The sequence below is a fragment of the Bradysia coprophila genome, unplaced genomic scaffold, assembly GCF_014529535.1.
Source record: "Bradysia coprophila strain Holo2 unplaced genomic scaffold, BU_Bcop_v1 contig_324, whole genome shotgun sequence".
Lineage (NCBI taxonomy): Eukaryota > Metazoa > Arthropoda > Insecta > Diptera > Sciaridae > Bradysia > Bradysia coprophila.
The window spans coordinates 2915467-2934671 of NW_023503584.1; the positions used below are offsets into that span (position 1 = coordinate 2915467).

The 19205-nt window shown below is 37.1% G+C and overlaps 7 protein-coding genes across 13 annotated transcripts in view; 3 read left to right on the forward strand and 4 right to left on the reverse strand.

Moving 5' to 3' along the window:
* The window catches only part of LOC119079503 (uncharacterized peptidase C1-like protein F26E4.3), a 40888-nt gene extending 40118 nt beyond the window's left edge, over positions 1 to 770 (forward strand). For all 7 annotated transcript variants that reach the window (XM_037187452.1, XM_037187455.1, XM_037187454.1 and 4 more), the window contains one exon: positions 70 to 770. In XM_037187452.1, coding sequence (XP_037043347.1) covers positions 70 to 207 — 138 coding nt within the window. In that variant the 3' untranslated portion in view covers positions 208 to 770. The remainder of the gene's footprint in view (positions 1 to 69) is intronic.
* Positions 771 to 7509: 6739 nt separating this feature from the next.
* LOC119079535 lies at positions 7510 to 8831 on the forward strand. The gene is made up of 4 exons (XM_037187522.1): positions 7510 to 7615; positions 7682 to 7760; positions 7821 to 8038; positions 8366 to 8831. The coding sequence occupies exons 1-4, from the start codon at positions 7584 to 7586 to the stop codon at positions 8724 to 8726; spliced, it is 690 nt and encodes a 229-aa protein (XP_037043417.1). The 5' UTR covers positions 7510 to 7583; the 3' UTR covers positions 8727 to 8831.
* Positions 8832 to 9616: 785 nt separating this feature from the next.
* On the reverse strand, positions 9617 to 10574 carry LOC119079541. Its single transcript, XM_037187528.1, has 4 exons — positions 10345 to 10574; positions 10104 to 10286; positions 9965 to 10044; positions 9617 to 9907 (listed from the first exon to the last, which is right to left on the reverse strand). Exons 1-4 carry the CDS (start codon positions 10400 to 10402, stop codon positions 9683 to 9685), a joined length of 546 nt encoding a protein of 181 aa, XP_037043423.1. The 5' UTR covers positions 10403 to 10574; the 3' UTR covers positions 9617 to 9682.
* Positions 10575 to 11474: 900 nt separating this feature from the next.
* Positions 11475 to 14046, reverse strand: LOC119079693 (vegetative cell wall protein gp1-like). The gene is made up of 2 exons (XM_037187750.1): positions 14027 to 14046; positions 11475 to 11988 (listed from the first exon to the last, which is right to left on the reverse strand). The coding sequence occupies exons 1-2, from the start codon at positions 14044 to 14046 to the stop codon at positions 11475 to 11477; spliced, it is 534 nt and encodes a 177-aa protein (XP_037043645.1).
* Positions 14047 to 14139: 93 nt separating this feature from the next.
* Positions 14140 to 14887, forward strand: LOC119079694 (classical arabinogalactan protein 9-like). The gene has a single exon (XM_037187751.1). The coding sequence runs from the start codon at positions 14282 to 14284 to the stop codon at positions 14885 to 14887; it is 606 nt and encodes a 201-aa protein (XP_037043646.1). The 5' UTR covers positions 14140 to 14281.
* A 187-nt stretch (positions 14888 to 15074) lies between these two features.
* LOC119079536 lies at positions 15075 to 16047 on the reverse strand. The gene is made up of 2 exons (XM_037187523.1): positions 15434 to 16047; positions 15075 to 15368 (listed from the first exon to the last, which is right to left on the reverse strand). The coding sequence occupies exons 1-2, from the start codon at positions 15863 to 15865 to the stop codon at positions 15111 to 15113; spliced, it is 690 nt and encodes a 229-aa protein (XP_037043418.1). The 5' UTR covers positions 15866 to 16047; the 3' UTR covers positions 15075 to 15110.
* A 722-nt stretch (positions 16048 to 16769) lies between these two features.
* LOC119079695 (putative protein TPRXL) lies at positions 16770 to 17893 on the reverse strand. Its single transcript, XM_037187753.1, has 2 exons — positions 17790 to 17893; positions 16770 to 17211 (listed from the first exon to the last, which is right to left on the reverse strand). Exons 1-2 carry the CDS (start codon positions 17891 to 17893, stop codon positions 16770 to 16772), a joined length of 546 nt encoding a protein of 181 aa, XP_037043648.1.
* Positions 17894 to 19205: the final 1312 nt, after the last annotated feature.

The window sequence follows — 19205 nt, forward strand, 5'->3', positions numbered from 1 at the left end:
AAATACAGCGATGACCAAAGCAAGCAAGGCGATGAAATTTTGACCAAAATTTTTTTTTTATCTTTCTAGATCGCCACCAATAGCTGGGGTACATGGTGGGGCGAAGACGGCTTCTTCCGAATACGCCGAGGTACGAATGAATGTGAAATCGAAAACTATGTTCTGGCAACATGGCCTCACATTCATCTGAAATTGAAAACGGAATAGTTTTTGTCCAAGTGGATATATAGGGTTGATGAGTGTGTACCATTTTCATTGAAATAATTTTTTTTTTTGTGTAGTAAGTAACTATACCTTAGTTTTGTATAATAAAAAAACAAAGTTAAGAGTTTAGCAGTATAAGTTTGCCGATTTACTCGACAGCACTGTCACAGTTCTGTGTCTCTTTAGTTGTATCATCAATTTTTTTTTTGTAGAATTCCACGTGAAAAGAGAATTAAGATTGTGGAACCGCGACAAACGAACACAAAATGGATTTTTTTTTGTAGTATTTTTGCTAAGTTAAAAGTAATTAAGTATTAATGTTAAACGAACGGAAATGTTTAGTCTGTGTTATTGTTTTAAATGTCTAAAATGTTTAAGTTATACTAACTTCCAACTGCCATAAGAAAAAAATGTAAAAAAAATTAAAATTAAAATTAAAACTCTCACGGATACTAAAATGTAACAAACAAAAAAAAAATGGTAAATAGAATGGAAGGAGGAATTCAAATTTTTATTTAAAGGAAGCTCTATAAATTGCCCTTACACTACACTACACGCTTCATGCATAATAATAAATAAGTAATAATATTTTACGAATGGGAACTGTTCATTGTTCTACGTCCCATTTATGATAAAATGCCGAATTTATTTCTGAATTTTGAATTGAATGACCAACTTCTAATTTCTAGTATCGATTACAATCAATTGTTGTTGTTCATTTTACACAAATACCAGGTAAAAATCGTTAAAATATTGAAAATTATACTCGAACTAAATAAAACTTAGTTTTTAAAAGAAAATTTGGAGTTTTGTGTGTATGTGTATACCATACGTAAAATGCAGAAAATAGGGCATGTTTTGTTCAACATCCTAAATTTGTATCAAATTATGAAACAAATTCCACCCATGGAGTGGCTTCTATGCTTAACAAAAATTTCCCTATTCTATTTATCCAGAACCATGGAAACTGGCCTGATTCAAGAGAAACAGGAGAAAGGCTTAACTAGAAACTTAACTAAGAGAAACTGGCAAACAAATTAATCAACAAATCAATCACAGTATATAAAAAATCTCGTCCAATCGAATTCATTTTCCCTAAACGTTCCCATAACACAAGCTGCATTCGAGCGCTGTAAAGCAATACCTATTCTTTGCTTCAAGTAAGTTTTAGACCTTCCTTCACCAGTTCTTTCACAGATCAAATTGCCTAGGATATCCACGAAACGAATAGCTTCCTCACACCAAGGACCGAGCGTCTCTACTGCGAACGGTAAAATGAAATAACCTTGATCCGAAAGCTCTTTGTAACGGTTTAGCTTGACGTCTGCTGCTTTTCTTGCCACTGAACCAGCCTTTTTTGAACTAAGACGCAGGTATGACGGCGCTAAGGTGTCAGAACATGTCGCATCCCAGACCAACAGTTGACCATTACACCATGGTATCAATCTGACTCCGTCCACTCTTTTCTTATCATCTCTGAACATACTAGGTGGTTCTCTCATCGATGGAAAATTGGCTGTTTTAAGTGAACGATGTATTATATTGTTAAATTCAGAATGACGAGGAATTCTGCCTGCACTATAAAGACAACTTAACCCATTGGTTCCATCTTCACTCACAAACTCACCACACACACACTTGTGACGACTACAAATACCTGTACCAACTCTCAATGCGATCGAAAATCGAAACGTGTTATTTTCAAGTAACGTACCAATTGATTTCGATGGGAGGGCTGTCAACCAAGAATTCGATTCCTTTACTGTTGATGCTTGCTTTATCTAACTGAGAATCGAAACTTAAAGAATCAATTTTTTGAGAAATTAGCAAGTTATCCCATGATCTTTGGTTCGACATATGGATAGGAATTTCATCAGAATGAGTAAACCACTTCTCCAAAGCACGACTGTAGTCGGATATCATTGTCTCATCTGATAATTGTGGGTACATCGAAGTGATGAGATTGATAACCGAATGAACCGAGCTTATGAATGATGGTAAACAAATTTCTGATACTTTTCTAATTCCAAGGCCTCCACTGATCGGTAACGAAACGACTGACCATTTTTGATCGTTAAACTTCGAATTACAAATGCATTCCATTGCACGTTTCATATCTTCATCCAAACTTCTAAGGAGGTGTTCGTGTTTGAAATAAGCTGTCGTTCGTAATAAATAAGTTAATTTAGGAATTCCAAAGCAATTTTTTAAAAGATGGATCTTGTTGACGTTTTCACCAATTGTCAGCAAATTGTCTGTAACCTTATATTGCGTTGTGTTGTTGTAGTTTTCAGGATAAAACTTCAAGAAACGACCGTATTCAGCTATGAAAACAAGGATGTCTCTTTTTGTAGTTTTCAGGACAAACTAGTACCTCGTCCAATACCCTAAACACAGTGCGTAGAATTGTATTATGTTCATGATTCCAAACTCTTATTTTGACTAGTGGGGACAGTATAATCCACGCACTCCAAGAACAGGCAGAGGAACAGGTTTTAGGAACTATCATTCGACCTCTTATTTTGTTTTTTTACCGCCACACTGTGGCTAAGCCAACATAAAAAGCTGAATTTATATGAGAATTTGTAATCGTCGTAGAAATTAAATTTAAATTCTGTTCTTTCGCCCCGTCAAAATGAAAATATGAGCGAAGCGCCATCTACATTGCCGTAACACGTAAATATTTTTAAATGAGCTGCCTCTCCTTATCTATTCTCTTCTTGTGCTGCTGGGAGTCTCGCACCAATAAAGCGAGTGGTAGGAACTTCACTCCTATACATTTTTCGGTTGTGATTTTGAAAAATTGGAAATGGATGCGAGCTTGATGTAGAGTGTTAGTGTTAGCAGTGAAAGTGAAAGTGAAAATTTAAAATGGGTGCAGCCTTCACGTATTTTTATCGTGTTTTTAGGCCCTTCTTCATTCGTGAGGTTATAAGAGGTCAGTTCCTAATTACTGATAATTCCTTGTTGGTTTCAACTTCTAGGTCATTGAAGGTAACGAAAATTTTAGCAATCTTCAGTGTCACTTTTTGGGAAAATCTGCATATCAACGCCATTATGTTTCACGTGAAAAAAAAAATTGTTCCGCAAACTTATTATAACTTATTTCAACTTATTATTATAACTTATTATAACTTAGACTTTCAATGAAAATAAATCAATTTCGCTGGATTTTTGACTTTTAATTTTTCCCATTGTTCAGAAATAGTTATTTGCTTACAGAGGGACTAAAATAGGAAATTTCAATAAGGGCGATGTTTGCTGCCGGAGCGAACCGACATTCTCTGACACAAGAGGTTCGACTAGAATGCACAATTTCTCAAAGAATTTCTATTGAAGACTAAGAACAAAGGAAATTCCGTGAAATTTTTTCGCATTTCTATATAAATTCAGCCTTATACTCCCAAAGAAATGACCAACCAAAATAGAAAAACGATAACAGCAGCTCACGGGTAGACAGCTGGGCTGTATGGAAGAGAATCGGCGTTTTAGCTGCCATCATAATAAAAGAATTTTCGCTCAGGTGAGAACAGAATATTTTTTCATGCTGGCTAAGGGAACGTTGGGAACGTAATATATTCGAGAAAGGTCTCACCGGCGCCGAGCCATCGATTTTCACTTCTCTGATAAAGTTATATTTGAATGTTGTAAAACAGTTTGTGCTCGTTCATTGTTTTTATGTATTTTATTTAAAAAAATGTTCACAGAACTTATTTATGAATTTACAATACTTAAATGTTTCCAATGAAACCCCAAAGTAAATTATCATAGAGTTTCATAGATCGCAATGCTGAGTGTAAAAAAACTTCTGAGACTGAAAATTCAAATTTACTTCAATTGTCTCCACCATCATCATCTTCTTCTTCTTCTTCTTCTTCATCGTCATCATCATCATCATCATCATTATATTCTTCACATCTATCGTCAATCACTGACAGTTCATACAGGCAATCATTTTCCAACAATATTTTAAAAATTAAGAATTCAAATGCTGTGTATTTCGATAACACTGTTTCAAAGCATACCAGATACGGTGCTAACTTTCCGCAAAATTCCTCACTTAGCCTTGTGTCGTCGCTTTTCAACGATTCAATTGTCGTTTCCATATCTCCGGACGATATCAAATCAACGATTTTCTCCTCACCTTCAGCAAACACTGCACCGAAGTTTCCATCGTTACAATCGCCATCACCCATGTTCCTAAGTAGCTTATATTTTAATCCTTTATATTCGAATCCAAAGATATTTGTCCGCGGCAACCGGTCACAACGTTCGTCGAAATAATCTTTGTGATGCTCTGGGATATTCGGCAAGTCTTTGCGAATTGGTTCGAAGTCCTTGGTCTTGAGAACATAGTCGAAACCGTCAAGTTTCATCAGTTCCTTGAATGCATCAACGCTTATTTTCGGCATTTCGGTTAGACTTTATTCGATAGCACTGCCCGTGGTTGAACACAAATGGGAAATATTTTTCTGACGACGTGAATTATCTTTTGACTTTAGACTTTTTTTTAGTAAATCTACAATTTAAAATATTCTGTTTGACGGACTTAAACTTGACTATTCGAGTTCGAATCATCAAAACAAAATCAGAGACACAAATGTCAACCATGTCAACAGAAAATAGAGAATAGAGTAATAGAATAATATCCACCGAAAAAAGAGTAGAATAATTTTGCATATTAGTTTCTATAATGGTTGCGCCTTCATTCAAAAGTTTTTCAAGTAATGGCAAAAATATTGATCGAAATAATTATTGATGTATTGGGGGAAGTGAAGGCATTTCGTTTCTAGTGTTCCTATTGAGTTCAACTAAAATAAACTTTTATGGGAGAATTTTATTCATAATTTGTAGGGTGTAGCGGTTTTAAAAAAATATTTTAGTTTTTTTAAGGTTGCAATTCCACTATGGAACCAACGCGTTGTGTGAACGTATTGGTTACACTGTACGTTAGTCCTGTACAAATTTAGGTGTAATTAGCGGGTACGCAATCCTAAGGCCGAAAACACACAAGCAATTTTATGTTGATGGGATCGATAATTATGCTGTGGTGAATATCGAATTACAATGGAAAATGCAGCATAATTGTCAACCATCAACGCAAAACTGCTCGTGTGTTTTTGGCCTACCATAATGCGCATTATCAGCTAGACATTGCATTATTCCCTTGACTGTAAGTCATGGGTTTTACAAAAGAAAATACACCGTTCATAACAATCGAGTAAATCTCAACCGATTTTCAAAAACTTTTTTTTAATCGACGAAGTATTGAAATCCTCAGGTCAAGTTCGAAAATGGACGGTATCGGTTCAACCATCTGGTGGTAGTTCTCAAAGAAGCCTTTTCTGCTCTTTGTTAACACGATAACTGGAGCAAAGTTCAACCGATTTTCAAAAACTTTTTTTATTCGACGAAGTTTTGAAATCCTCAGGTCAAGTTCGAAAATGGGTGGCATCGGTTCAACCATCTGGAAGTAGTTCTCGAAAGAAGCCTTTTCTGCTTTTTGTTAACAACTGGAGTAATTCACAACCGATTTTTAAAAAAATGTTTGGTGGAGAATGGAATTAATTCCTGAGGTTAGGTTCTAAGATAGATTATGTTGGTCTAAGGAACAAGCTGATGTTGCTAACATAATGTTTGTATCTATTTCAATAGTATTTTTCTTGTTATGTGACTTTGACTTGTAAACAAAACCGAATAAATAGAACAAAAATTAACGAGTGTGAAGTTTGCAAATCACACGAGTTTAAGTTTCATTGAAAACATGTTTCATTTTGACAAATAGATACATTTTGTTGAACACATTCATTACAGTTTGTTTGAAATGTCAACTTGAAGAAAAAAAAAAGTTATTTGAGTATCTGTTTTGGACGATTGATTTTAGGCAATTTCACATGCGAAAGTGCCTAAAATCAATCGTCCAAAACAGATACTCAAAAAATTTTTCATGTAAGGGGTCGAAAACCCGAAAAAAATTTCGAAACTCCCTCATTTTCGGCCCCGACACATGAAATAGTTATTTGGATCACAAGGGACGAAAGTAAAGAAATTCAACCGTGTGCGAGAGTTGCTGCCCGCGCCGAAGGCAAGGGCCGCAATCGCACAGGTTGAATTTCTTTACGTCGTCCCGTGTGATCCACATAACTTTTTATCACGAGAACTACGAAAATTGTAATTGAGGCACATAAACTCGAAGAAATGCGTTATCGTATGATGAATTAAACCAAAATATGGTGACATTTGCGGGGCTGCCGCCCCCTGGTATAAGAAAATATTAATATTATCAACCATCACAACAATCAGACGTAAAAACAACAACAATATCCTTAGAATTATTCGTCATCTACTTTGTATGCTAACATTAATCAGAGCACTGGCGCACGGTTTGTTCAATATTGATCAAAGTAAACATCTTGACAAGATTTGACTTTCGCATTATGTACATCGACTTTCGCATTATACACATAGACTTTCGCATTATGTATTAACCGATTTCGATACATAACTTGCATTTTTTTACTTTCGCTTCCCGTTTGGGAACCGAAAATTACAATTTTCGTAGTTCGTGTGATGAAAAAGTTTTTATCTTGTTGACATTTCAAACAATCTGTTCAATAAAAAGCATCTGCATGTCACCGCCTTAGTGATCAACTCAGAAGTGTCTTAACCTGTCAGAACATTGCGAAAATGGATGGCATCGGTTCAACCATCTGGGAGTAGTTCTCAAAAGAAGCCTTTTCTAGGTACTCTTTGTTAAAACGATCTGGAGTCTTGTTATTTGATTTTGCCTTGTAAACAAAACCGAATAAACAGAACCAAAATTAAAGAGTGTGAAGTTTGCGGCCAGAGCGAAGCGAGGGATTCACACGGTTTTAAATTTTATTGAAAACATACGTCATTTTTTAACGGAGCATTTTATATACGAAGTTTCGAAGATTTTCAGCGAAATTAAACAGAATTAAATCATCAAAGAGAGATATATTAGACCTTTGGTTGCTAGGAATCTCGCGCCGAGTCATTCACAATGATTAACATTTTGACACATTTTGTTTTTGTATAAGGACATCTGTCACTTTGTGAATTATTGTGAATGACGCGGCGCGAGATTCCTTAACACACAATAAATCAAAGCCAATAAAAATACTCAGACAAACAGTCAAGGGATCTGACCCACCCAACAGGCGAGACCTAGTTTTTAATGTGACAACAAATTCAAATATTTTTTGGTTCTATGAAAATGATCTGAACGTGTAGATGGCTCTACTTTAAAAAATACATATCAGCTGTAGACACATCAGACACATGCTTCTCTGAAGCTTGACAGAATTGCATCATCAGTGTTTTGAAATTGATTCGAGTTTCTAATTACTTAAGCAAAAATGTTTCGATCAACAATCTCGATTTTGAGAAGGTAAATAATCGGTCAGACTATTATACAGACGAGAGTTACTTCATTTTGTTTATTGTATTGATTTAGCCTGGAACCCTTGCAACTCATGTCACAGCGAAGCATGACCGGTATGAAAAACAAAAAGAATCCGTTCGCCAAAGAAAAGGTGAGAGCGTGAATGGGGAACAGTATTTTCGTGTTCAATGTCTGATTTATCCAATAACAGCTTCCTCCTCTAACCGCTATGGAAACAATTACCTCGAGAGACCGTGACTTAGAGACCTTGGTTCAAACACATCTGACTAGTCGGAAGGTGAAGCATGGTGATTACGACTTCTCGGAGTGCAATGAGGGCTACATACTGTGCTACATTAATACGTTACAACGAAAGAAAGAGCCACAAAACGTTTTTTACGGAGTGTTTTATGGAGAAGACCATCCGTTGTAAGTATAGTGTCTCTATCTCGTTGAATGTTCGATCCGTACGAAACGTTTAGTTTATAGGGAAGAATCGATTCGACCCTAAGATAACTTTGTCTTCGGTAGAGGACATCTATACATAAATTCCACCAGCCCGACCGGTGAAAATATGATGGAAAAGCAGTCGACGATCCATCGAAAACGGCTGCCACAATTTATGAATGGCCCCCTATTGAACAAAGCAAAAGGTCTAAGGTATGGTACGCATACCAATGACCTAACCTCCGTACGGATCACAATTTTATTTACTGAACATTGCCACATCAATCCAACAATTTTTCTCATCCACAGAAACTTGCAAGGACCGGTGAAGGGCATACAAACACTGTTGCATGGCAAAGACACTGCCATATTGAATGCGATTCGAAATTTTCCCAAAATTGAGGCCAAACAGTTGTGCATCTGCACCGATTGTACGCGTACGATAGGAATGATGCGTCGGCTGCCGGAATACAGTGAAAATGGTTACCGAATGTCAGCCGGTAGGATTCTCGAAAGAAAAGACACATACGAGCAATTGACGGCGGCGGTTCGGCTGAGGGATGATCTCAAACTTAGGATAATGTACACGCCGGCAGATGTAATTATAAAAATGAGACGAGCGATGTGGCTGGCTACATTGGCATCAAGGGCTGAAATCGAACAGCAATAAGCTCGGTTAATCGTTGCGAACGAATTCTTGGTGTACAAAATAGGCTCAACCGACGAAACGTGTGTGCGACACGTTTTTGTTTATATCAATACATGATTGAAATGACCAAATTGTCTTTAACTTCCTAGGAAGATGGCTCCTTCAACTTCAATATGCGGTAACTTGTTTTGTTGATCTGACACCTTATGAATCTGATTGGAAGTGAGGTTGAAATGATAATTTTTACCAGGTAAGTAAGGTCAGGTTTCAGGTATATCTGGCATATTTTCAAATTTAATGGAAAACTGACCTGATTTACCTGAACTTTGATTGATTTTCAGATTTCAGATGATTCAGGTCAGTTGGTTCAGACTCGATATTTGCAGGTCGACCTTAATTTCAGAATCAGTACTAGGCATACCTGACCTGTTCCGAGTCTATTCTAGGGGTTTCGAAATATTTTCGTGTTCGTGACCTTCAAAGTTGGCTTTAATTTTGGACCGTAGTACATTTGTTCACAATTTGTACCAGGGCCTATTTTTGGAAATTTTTTTGGAAATTTTCAAAAAATTGACAAAAATTTCCAAAAGCTGCTAACGCCCAAAAACCGAATTTTTCCACCATTTCGAACGGTTTTGGCAACTCCTGAACTCAGCCTTGCGTTTTAGCTGACTCTCGATTATTTCTTGACACTCTATCAGCTGTCAAAGTCGAGCATGATTAATTTGAAAGATGAGAGCGTCAATAATCAAACAAAATTGAGAGCCGGCTAAAACACAAGGCTGAGCTCCGGAGTCGCCAAAACCGTTCGAAATGATGGAAAAATTCGGTTTTTGGACATTTGCAGTTTTTGGAAATTTTTGGCAATTTTTTTTGGAAATTTTGGAAAAATTTTCCAAAAATAGGTCCTGATTTGTACACATTTTTTATTCGATAAAAGCGTAAAAACAATTCCATTTCATTGTAAACTCGGTTCACTAAACTTTTTCCTTTAAATCTAACTCCGGCATTTCAACCACTTCACCATCACCTTCATGCTCAGCCTTTAATTTTAAATAGAGCGAATAGAGTGTAACGAACATGTAGGCGTTCAGTATAGACATAACAATTCCATTCAGGGGATTGCTCACAATCGAAATGACCGAAGTTACAGTTAGGATTCCTTCCCAGATCATTAATGGTTTGATGAGTCGATGATTTCGCTGAAAATTTGATCCGAGAAGTTATTAACGTCATCCATAGCTGCGAATCGTTCTTACCTCTTTTGTTCCCTTGATGCAAAGCAAGCAGAAAACTACCAAAGCTAATAGAAGTAGTGCTAATAGAGCAACAAGGACAGCTGTAGAAGAACGGTGATTCAGTTAACATTCAATTAACTAGTAACCAGTTGCAACTTACTCGAACTGGTCTCAAAACAATTCGTATCAGACGTATCAGTTAGGTCTTTGATGAGGTCCGTGTCATTGTGCGTAGCGGTGTTCTTCCAATTCTCACACCTGATTAGTGTTTGTACCAGACTATAGTTGATAATAAGCTCAACGATGATGAATACACACAATAGGAACCAACTTATGGCCAAAACTTTAACAGTAGACACAATTTTTGATTGAAAGTATCGCAAACAGCAGTTATGACAAACCTCCTGTTTCAAGGCTAAAGCACAGAAATTTGTTGACGATTAGAATTTCCTTGAACATCTCCGTAAATGTATCAAAAGTTCTGTTGCAGATGAGGCCAAATGAAAACGAAATTTTTGAAACAGAATTCCAGTTGACTTTTATGACAGCGCATCTATTGAAGCTTTTGGCGCTAACGTGTAGGGCTGTTCTACACCCACACCATCTTACACCTTAATTTCAGTTATTATTAAAATCTTTGGCGCCAACGTTTAGAGATGTTCAAGTTTCAAGTAAGTAATACAGTCCAGCTTAAAAACGACAAGTATGTTACGTATCAACCACCGAGGCACGGAATAGTAAATAAACTCTTTCCTTTACTCTGTCTGCCGTGGTCGAGGGTTAAACGGGGTAAACGACTTCTAAAACCGGTATGCCAGGGCTTTGATTTTGTTTTGCTGGGAAATTTGAATTCAATCCCCTGTGATTTCTTAGAATGGTCGACCCCACTCCAAACTAAGCACAAAAACGGTTTTAATTTCTTAAGAGCAATAAATCCTTAGCGTAGCCTACATTTAGGCGAAAAAATATTTCTCTGAACCAACATTTTTATTTGAAAAAGTAAAACCAATAAAGCACGTAAAAATTTGTTAATTTTAAAGGAAAAATTGGTTAGTGAGTCATAACTTAACCCACTTGGAGGAACCTGTACACATTACATAAATTTCCACAATCTGCAAAAGGTTTCTCCAAGTGGGACACGTTATCACCCACAAACCAATCTTTCCTTAAAAATTAACACAGTTTTGCGTGTTTTAATAGTTTTACTTTTTCAAATAAAGATTTTGGTTCAAAAAATGAATATTTTTCCGCCCAAATACTGGCTACAAATATGCCAAGGGTCCGTTGCTCTTAAGTGTTGCTTTCTGGTTACCTAGTTTTATGATGAATTTATGGACGGTCTACGAAATTATTTGTTTGTTGACATCCGCTTACATTCTCTAATCACTCATAGCAACTTTCTTACTCTAGAGTGCGGTTTATTCGCGTTTATTGAAAGACTTTCGAAGTATACATATATTGGTAGCAATAACTTTATTTTTCCATGTCGATTTTCGAATAAATTAAATTTGTGCATCTGGAGCGTGGTATTTTAGGCTTCTGGGGCAGGCGATGCTGAGTCTGGAGCAGGGGATGCTGAGTCTGGAGCAGGGGATGCTGAGTCTGGAGCAGGGGATGCTGAGTCTGGAGCAGGCGATGCTGAGTCTGGAGCAGGCGATGCTGAGTCTGGAGCAGGCGATGCTGAGTCTGGAGCAGGCGATGCTGAGTCTGAAGCAGGCGATGCTGAGTCTGAAGCAGGCGATGCTGAGTCTGGAGCAGGCGATGCTGAGTCTGGAGCAGGCGATGCTGAGTCTGGAGCTGGCGATGCTGTGTCTGGAGCAGCTGATGAATCTTCATCATTGCCTAACAGTGGACTCAAAAGCTCCAAGAGTTTTTTCCACAACACTTTACAGCCATTATGTCCTTTGCCTTCATCCTCCGAAGAGTTCGGAGCAGTTTCCGAATCGGCTGTTTCAGATGCTGGAGCTGGTGAGCTTGGAATTTTGTGAGCACTCGCACTTATCACTTGGTTTAAAGCGCAAATGCACAAAATTAAAGCAACGAAACTTTTCATTTTAGTTGAATGTTTTTGAAATGTGTTTTCGATTGTAAATCACAAAGTGGATTATGATCAATTCGAAAATCTTCGTCGCTTTTATAGCGGAACAGCCAGACACGAAAAGCAGACAGATCAATGAAAATTAGCAATTGAAATATTTTCGACCTTGCTTGGTTTTCTAAATAAATATTTTCGTACTTTGAGGTGATGGAAATTTTAAAATTTTAAAAGATCTAACAACAAAGTACTTCCACTGTGTCTGGCATTTCGACTATGTACCTATAATTGCTGGATAATAAAAAAAAAATCAAAAACAATTTACAGTTAAACTGATGTTAAGCTATGACAACTATCTGCCTTTGTAAAATCAACTCATATCAAATCCGCTGTGATTGTATTTTCCATCTTTAAGGGCAAAAAGCTTATTTTGTCAACCCTTTTTGTGGTATATCGTGTGTGTATGAGTCCACTGGTGGATCCTTTTTTCATGATGGAATTCATTGTTTTAGCATTACCGCAGTCGTTTATGTGCATCAAGAAGATTGGTACTTTGTTTAGCTAGTGGAAGAAATAATTCTCTAGCCAACTATTTAGATGCAAAGTTACTTTCAATCAATGAAAAATGCATTTTGTGCAAACTGCTCATACAGAAAAGTGACTTCTCTACTTATTAATGCATTACTGCATACAGAAGATATGCAGATAAAATTGAACTGTTTTTAAAGATCGTAAATTATTTTCCAGCTGAAAAACATCATCAACGTATTTTACTGTTAACTGGAGTTCAATAGTTATTTACATAACAAGGGATAAAAAGTATAAAAGTCTAGTCGAGTAAAACTCGGCTTTGCCTCGGATCAACAAACTTCACACGAAAACGTGACTTTTAGGATCAGAATCACTAACTTGTCAAAATAGACAGTCGAAAACATGCTGACCATGGTTGTGGCTACGTATCCCAAGCATTTAAAGGTTTTTATGTAATTATCTGAAATGTCAACTAAAACCATACGATCAATAAAAGGCTCACGTATTAGGCACTACTCGCAGTAGTAGATTTCAACATAAGGTACGTACACCGGAGTCAGATGGAAATTCACACTCCTTGTGAAAGAAGAATATCATTATAGCGAAGTGTGTTTTCTTTCTCTATGAACTAAATTTAAAATTAATAGGAGAGGTGACAGCCATTGAAGCTGGCGCTATTTAATTTTTTAAAAGGTAGAGGGTTTAACAGTTTACAGGTGAAATTAGAATCCAGGAAGAGGTTACCGTCGTAGTTTTTTTTAAGCTTCTTGAATTTTCTTTTTTCATTGTCTAAGAGTTCAGTCATTTTACAGACCAACGACAAACAATTGCTGTTACAAGTATTTGATTCCGGATTAATTTGAATGACTAATATGTCTAATGAAGCAGCAACTGAATCAATATTTTGAAATCTAACTCGAGAAATAAGATTCGAGCAAATATTTTGAATCCAATTTTTTCGGCAGCCGTCTGTTTTACATTTTTTTAGAAACTAAATTGAGGAAACAGAAATATGTTTGGTTAGAAATAGCGATTGCGTCATAATTTTGAGAAGTTATGAAGTCAACACAGACGTCTTAACAAGAATTTTCATGTGCGTAGTGAATTTTTACGAATTCATGCATTATTATACTATTACGAAAGCAGAAAATGAATGGAACATTTCAGTCATTTATTCTACGAACTCTGGGGAAGCGTTTTGAACTCTTTCATATTTTACAATTTAATTACATAAATATCAAAACGGATATCTTTTGCATGCAGCAACGCAGTATTAAGTAGACAAGTCACTTTTTTTCTAAGACAATTAATTCCATCATGAAAAGAAGGATCCACCAGTGGACTCATACACAAAAAGGGTTGACGAAATAAGCTTTTTGCCCTTAAAGATGGAAAATACAATCACAGCGGATTTGATATGAGTTGATTTTACAAAGGTATATAATTGTCACAGCTTAACATCAGTTTAACTGTAAATTGTTTTTGATTTTTTTTTATTATCCAGCAATTATAGGTACCTGTTCGATATGCCAGACATAGTGGAAGTACGTTGTTATTAGATCTTTTAAAATTTGAAAATTTCCATCAAAGTACGAAAATATTTATTTAGAAAACCAAGCAAGGTCGAAAATATTTCAATTGCTAATTTTCATTGATCTGTCTGCTTTTCGTGTCTGGCTGTTCCGCTATAAAAGCGACGAAGATTTTCGAATTGATCATAATCCACTTTGTGATTTACAATCGAAAACACATTTCAAAAACATTCAACTAAAATGAAAAGTTTCGTTGCTTTAATTTTGTGCATTTGTGCTTTAAACCAAGTGATAGGCGCGAGTGCTCACAAAATTCCAAGCTCACCAGCTCCAGCATCTGAAACAACCGATTCGGAAACTGCTCCGAACTCTTCGGAGGATGAAAGCAAGGGACATAATGAGTGCAAAGGCTTGTGGAAAAAACTCTTGAAGCTTTTGAGTCCATTGTTAGAGAAGGATGAAGATTCATCAGCTGCTTCAGACTCATCCTCACCTGCTCCAGACTCAGCATCGCCTTCTCCAGACTCAGCATCACCTGCTCCAGACTCAGCATCCCCTGCTCCAGACTCAGCATCGCCTGCTCCAGACTCAGCATCACCAGCTCCAGACTCAGCATCACCAGCTCCAGACTCAGCATCGCCTGCTCCAGACTCAGCATCACCAGCTCCAGACTCAGCATCACCAGCTCCAGACTCAGCATCTCCTGCTTCAGACTCAGCCTCTCCTGCTCCAGACTCAGCATCGCCAGCTCCAGACTCATCATCACCCGCTCCAGACTCATCATCACCCGCTCCAGACTCATCATCACCCGCTCCAGACTCAGCATCGCCAGCTCCAGAAGCATAAACGTAATCTTTTCGAAAAATAAAGTCATTGCGACCAATATATTTCGACAATCTTTTAATAAACGCAAATTAACTTCCCCTAGAGATTAGCTTTGAGTGATTGGTAAATGTAAGCGCATGTCACCCAAGGACTTTTTCTTAAGCGGACCATTAATTCATCATAAAACAAAATCAAACTTAAAACATTTAATCACTGCATTTATTTCGAAACAAATTATCTCAAATCACTTCTTCGAAGCATTTTTCAGAAGGCTGTAAATCTTAGCTTCTCCTTTAGCGATCGTATAATCAGTGAACATTTCGTTCATAGCCATGTGAACACCGTCTACAATTTCTTTGTATTTAAACTTTAGACTCGGCTTTTTACTTTGTTTACCAGTCCATGACAATTCCTTCTGAACTGACCTGATCATGATGGCATCCAATACTATTTTTATTGATGAATTAAAATCACTGCCTCCCAACAACTTGATATATTCAACCTACAAATATATAGAGGAAAATTTAACAAAAATGAAGTACTAGACCCTTGAACGCTCTATCGTACCCAATGAGAGCTCCTTATCAATATGTACGCAAGCAACCAATCCAATTCCACCAACGACTTGCACGGTAAAGTTTTCATTAATAGATGCAATGACCGTTTAACGCCACCACTGTCTTTCGATGTAACATCTGCGACTCCTTGAGCAAAATATTTTTTTGTCGCCTCATTTTCCGCTTTCAACTTTTCGACGCATAGTTGTAAATCGTTCCTAGCCTCTGATTCTACAGCCATATTCCTTTGCAATTCGGAAACGTCGGCCGACACTTTCTGTACTTGGTGAATGATTCCATCTGCTGAAAACATGACTTTCTTTGGTGCAGGAGCTGGAGTTAACCGTCTTGGTATGTAGCTCGTCGGCATTTTGCAATCGATGTGTCTCGACTTTGGTTTCGACATTGTTGAATAGTGTGGATGTAACGACTTTAATATCATATAAATAAATTGGTAAGGAAATATATAGGAAATTATAGGTACGAATGAAAACGACTTATGATATCACTGTAACAGTTGCGCGTTTTCAAATTAAAAAGTCAGAAAATGCTGTGTCTACTTGAAAAGATTTTGTCGCCAATTGCATGAAGAGCTATGCATGCATGGGCTTAGAAAATAGCGGCATATTCTAAAGGTCACAGAACATTCTGTACGCTCCAACTCTGAAATGAATTCCTGGATCATGTTTACTTTCGGTTCTCTTCGCTAAACCGAACTGGTGTGCATACGTTATTTTGCACCATACAATTCCAAATGGGATGTAGAATCAGAGGCTAGGAACGATTTACAACTATGCGTCGAAAAGTTGAAAGCGGAAAATGAGGCGACAAAAAAATATTTTGCTCAAGGAGTCGAAGAAATTACATCGAAAGACAGTGGTGGCGTTAAACGGTCATTGCATCTATTAATGAAAACTTTACCGTGCTAGTCGTTGGTGGAATTGGATTGGTTGCTTGCGTACATATTGATAAGGAGCTCTCATTGGGTACGAGAAAGCGTTCAAGGGTCTAGTACTTCATTTTCGTTAAATTTTCCTCTATATATTTGTAGGTTGGATATATCAAGTTGTTGGGAGGCAGTGATTTTAATACATCAATAAAAATAGTATTGGATGCCATCATGATCAGGTCAGTTCAGAAGGAATCTGAAAAATGCTTCGAAGAAGTGATTTGAGATAATTTGTTTCGAAATAAATGCAGTGATTAAATGTTTTAAGTTTGATTTTGTTTTATGATGAATTAATGGTCCGCTTAAGAAAAAGTCCTTGGGTGACATGCGCTTACATTTACAAAAGATTGTCGAAGTATATTGGTCGCAATGACTTTATTTTTCGAAAAGATTACATTTATGCTTCTGGAGCTGGCGATGCTGAGTCTGGAGCTGGTGATGCTGAGTCTGGAGCAGGAGATGCTGAGTCTGGAGCAGGAGATGCTGAGTCTGGAGCAGGAGATGCTGAGTCTGAAGCAGGAGATGCTGAGTCTGGAGCAGGCGATGCTGAGTCTGGAGCAGGTGATGCTGAGTCTGGAGCAGGTGATGCTGAGTCTGGAGCAGGTGATGCTGAGTCTGGAGCAGGTGAGGATGAGTCTGGAGCAGGTGAGGATGAGTCTGGAGCAGGTGAGGATGAGTCTGAAGCAGCTGATGAATCTTCATCCTTCTCTAACAATGGACTCAAAAGCTTCAAGAGTTTTTTCCACAAGCCTTTGCACTCATTATGTCCCTTGCTTTCATCCTCCGAAGAGTTCGGAGCAGTTTCCGAATCGGTTGTTTCAGATGCTGGAGCTGGTGAGCTTGGAATTTTGTGAGCACTCGCGCCTATCACTTGGTTTAAAGCACAAATGCACAAAATTAAAGCAACGAAACTTTTCATTTTAGTTGAATGTTTTTGAAATGTGTTTTCGATTGTAAATCACAAAGTGGATTATGATCAATTCGAAAATCTTCGTCGCTTTTATAGCGGAACAGCCAGACACGAAAAGCAGACAGATCAATGAAAATTAGCAATTGAAATATTTTCGACCTTGTTTGGTTTTCTAAATAAATATTTTCGTACTTTGAGGAGATGGAAATTTTCAAATTTAAAAAATCTAATAACAACGTACTTCCACTATGTCTGGCATATCGAACATATACCTATAGTTGCTGGATAACAAAAATTTTCAAAAAACAATTCACAGTCCTGATGTTAAGCTGTGACATTTATCTACCTTTGTAAAATAAACTCATATCAAATCCGCTGTGATTGTATTTTCCATCTTTAAGGGCAACAAGCTTATTTCGTCAACCCTTTTTGTGGTATACCAGGTGTGTGTATGAGTCCACTGGTGGATCCTTCTTTTCATGGTGGAGTTAATTGTCGTAGGATTACCGCAGTCTTGTATGTGCATCAAGAAGATTGGTACTTTGTCGAGGAAATAATTCTTTAGCCAACTCTTTACAGACAAAAGTGCTTTCAATCAATGACAAATGCATTTTGTGCAAACTGCTTTATAATATAACAAAAAAGTGACTTCTCTACTTAATACTGCGTTGCTGCATGCAAAAGAATTCGTTTTGATATTCATGTAATTAAATTGTAAAATATTAAAGAGTTCAAAAACGTCATTAACTGGAGTTCAATCCATTAAGCCCCATGATTTACTCGGTCAAATAAAAAAAGAATTTAAGTGTATTTGCGCTACCCCAGATTTCGTAGAATAAATGACTAAAATGTTCCATTCATTTTCTGCTTTCGTAATAGTATAATAATGCATGAATTCGTAAAAATTCACTACGCACATGAAAAGTCTGTGTTGACTTCATAACTTCTCAAAACTATGACGTAATCGCTATTTCTAGCCAAACATATTATTTCTGTTTCCTCAATTTAGTTTCTAAAAAAATGTAAAACAGACGGCTGCCGAAAAAGATGGATTCAAAATATTTGATCGAATCTTATTTCTCGAGTTAGATTTCAAAATATTGATTCAGTTGCTGCTTCATTAGACATATTAGTCATTCAAATTAATCCGGAATCAAATACTTGTAACAGCAATTGTTTGTGGTTGGTCTGTAAAATGACTAAACTCTTAGACAATGAAAAAAGAAAATTCAAGAAGCTTAAAAAAAACTACGACGGTAACCTCTTCTTGGAATCTAATTTCACCTTTAAACTGTTAAACCTCTACCTTTTAAAAAATTTAATAGTGCCAGCTTCAATGGCTGTCACCTCTCCTATTAAGTTTAAATTTAGACCACAACCATGGTCAGCATGTATTCGACTGTCTATTTTGACCAGTTGGTGATTCTGATCCTAAAAGTCACGTTTTCATGTGAAGTTTGTTGATCCGAGGCAAAGCCGAGTTTTACTCGACTCGACTTTTATACTTTTTATCCCTTGTTATGTAAATAAGAAAGTGGCAAAGAAAGTTGGAGTGATGGCAAGATTGGCTAGGAATTTGACCATAGGTGCAAGAATATGCATTTACAAATCTGTAATTGCACCTCACTTCGACTATTGTGCATCGATTCTTTATCTGAGCAACGAGTCATCATTCGATCGTATGCAGAAACTACAGAACAGAGCAATGCGGGCGATACTCCGCTGCAAGAAACTAACACCGATTGCGAGTATATTGGAGGCACTGGACTTGTTAAGCGTCAGGCAAAGGGTTCACGAAACAACGATGAAATTCATACGCAAACTTAAAAATGGTCAGCTACCGCGATATCTCAGCGAAATGGTGACGTACAACCGCGATATTCACAATTATCCTACAAGGTCAAGGAACGACTTCAGGGTGGA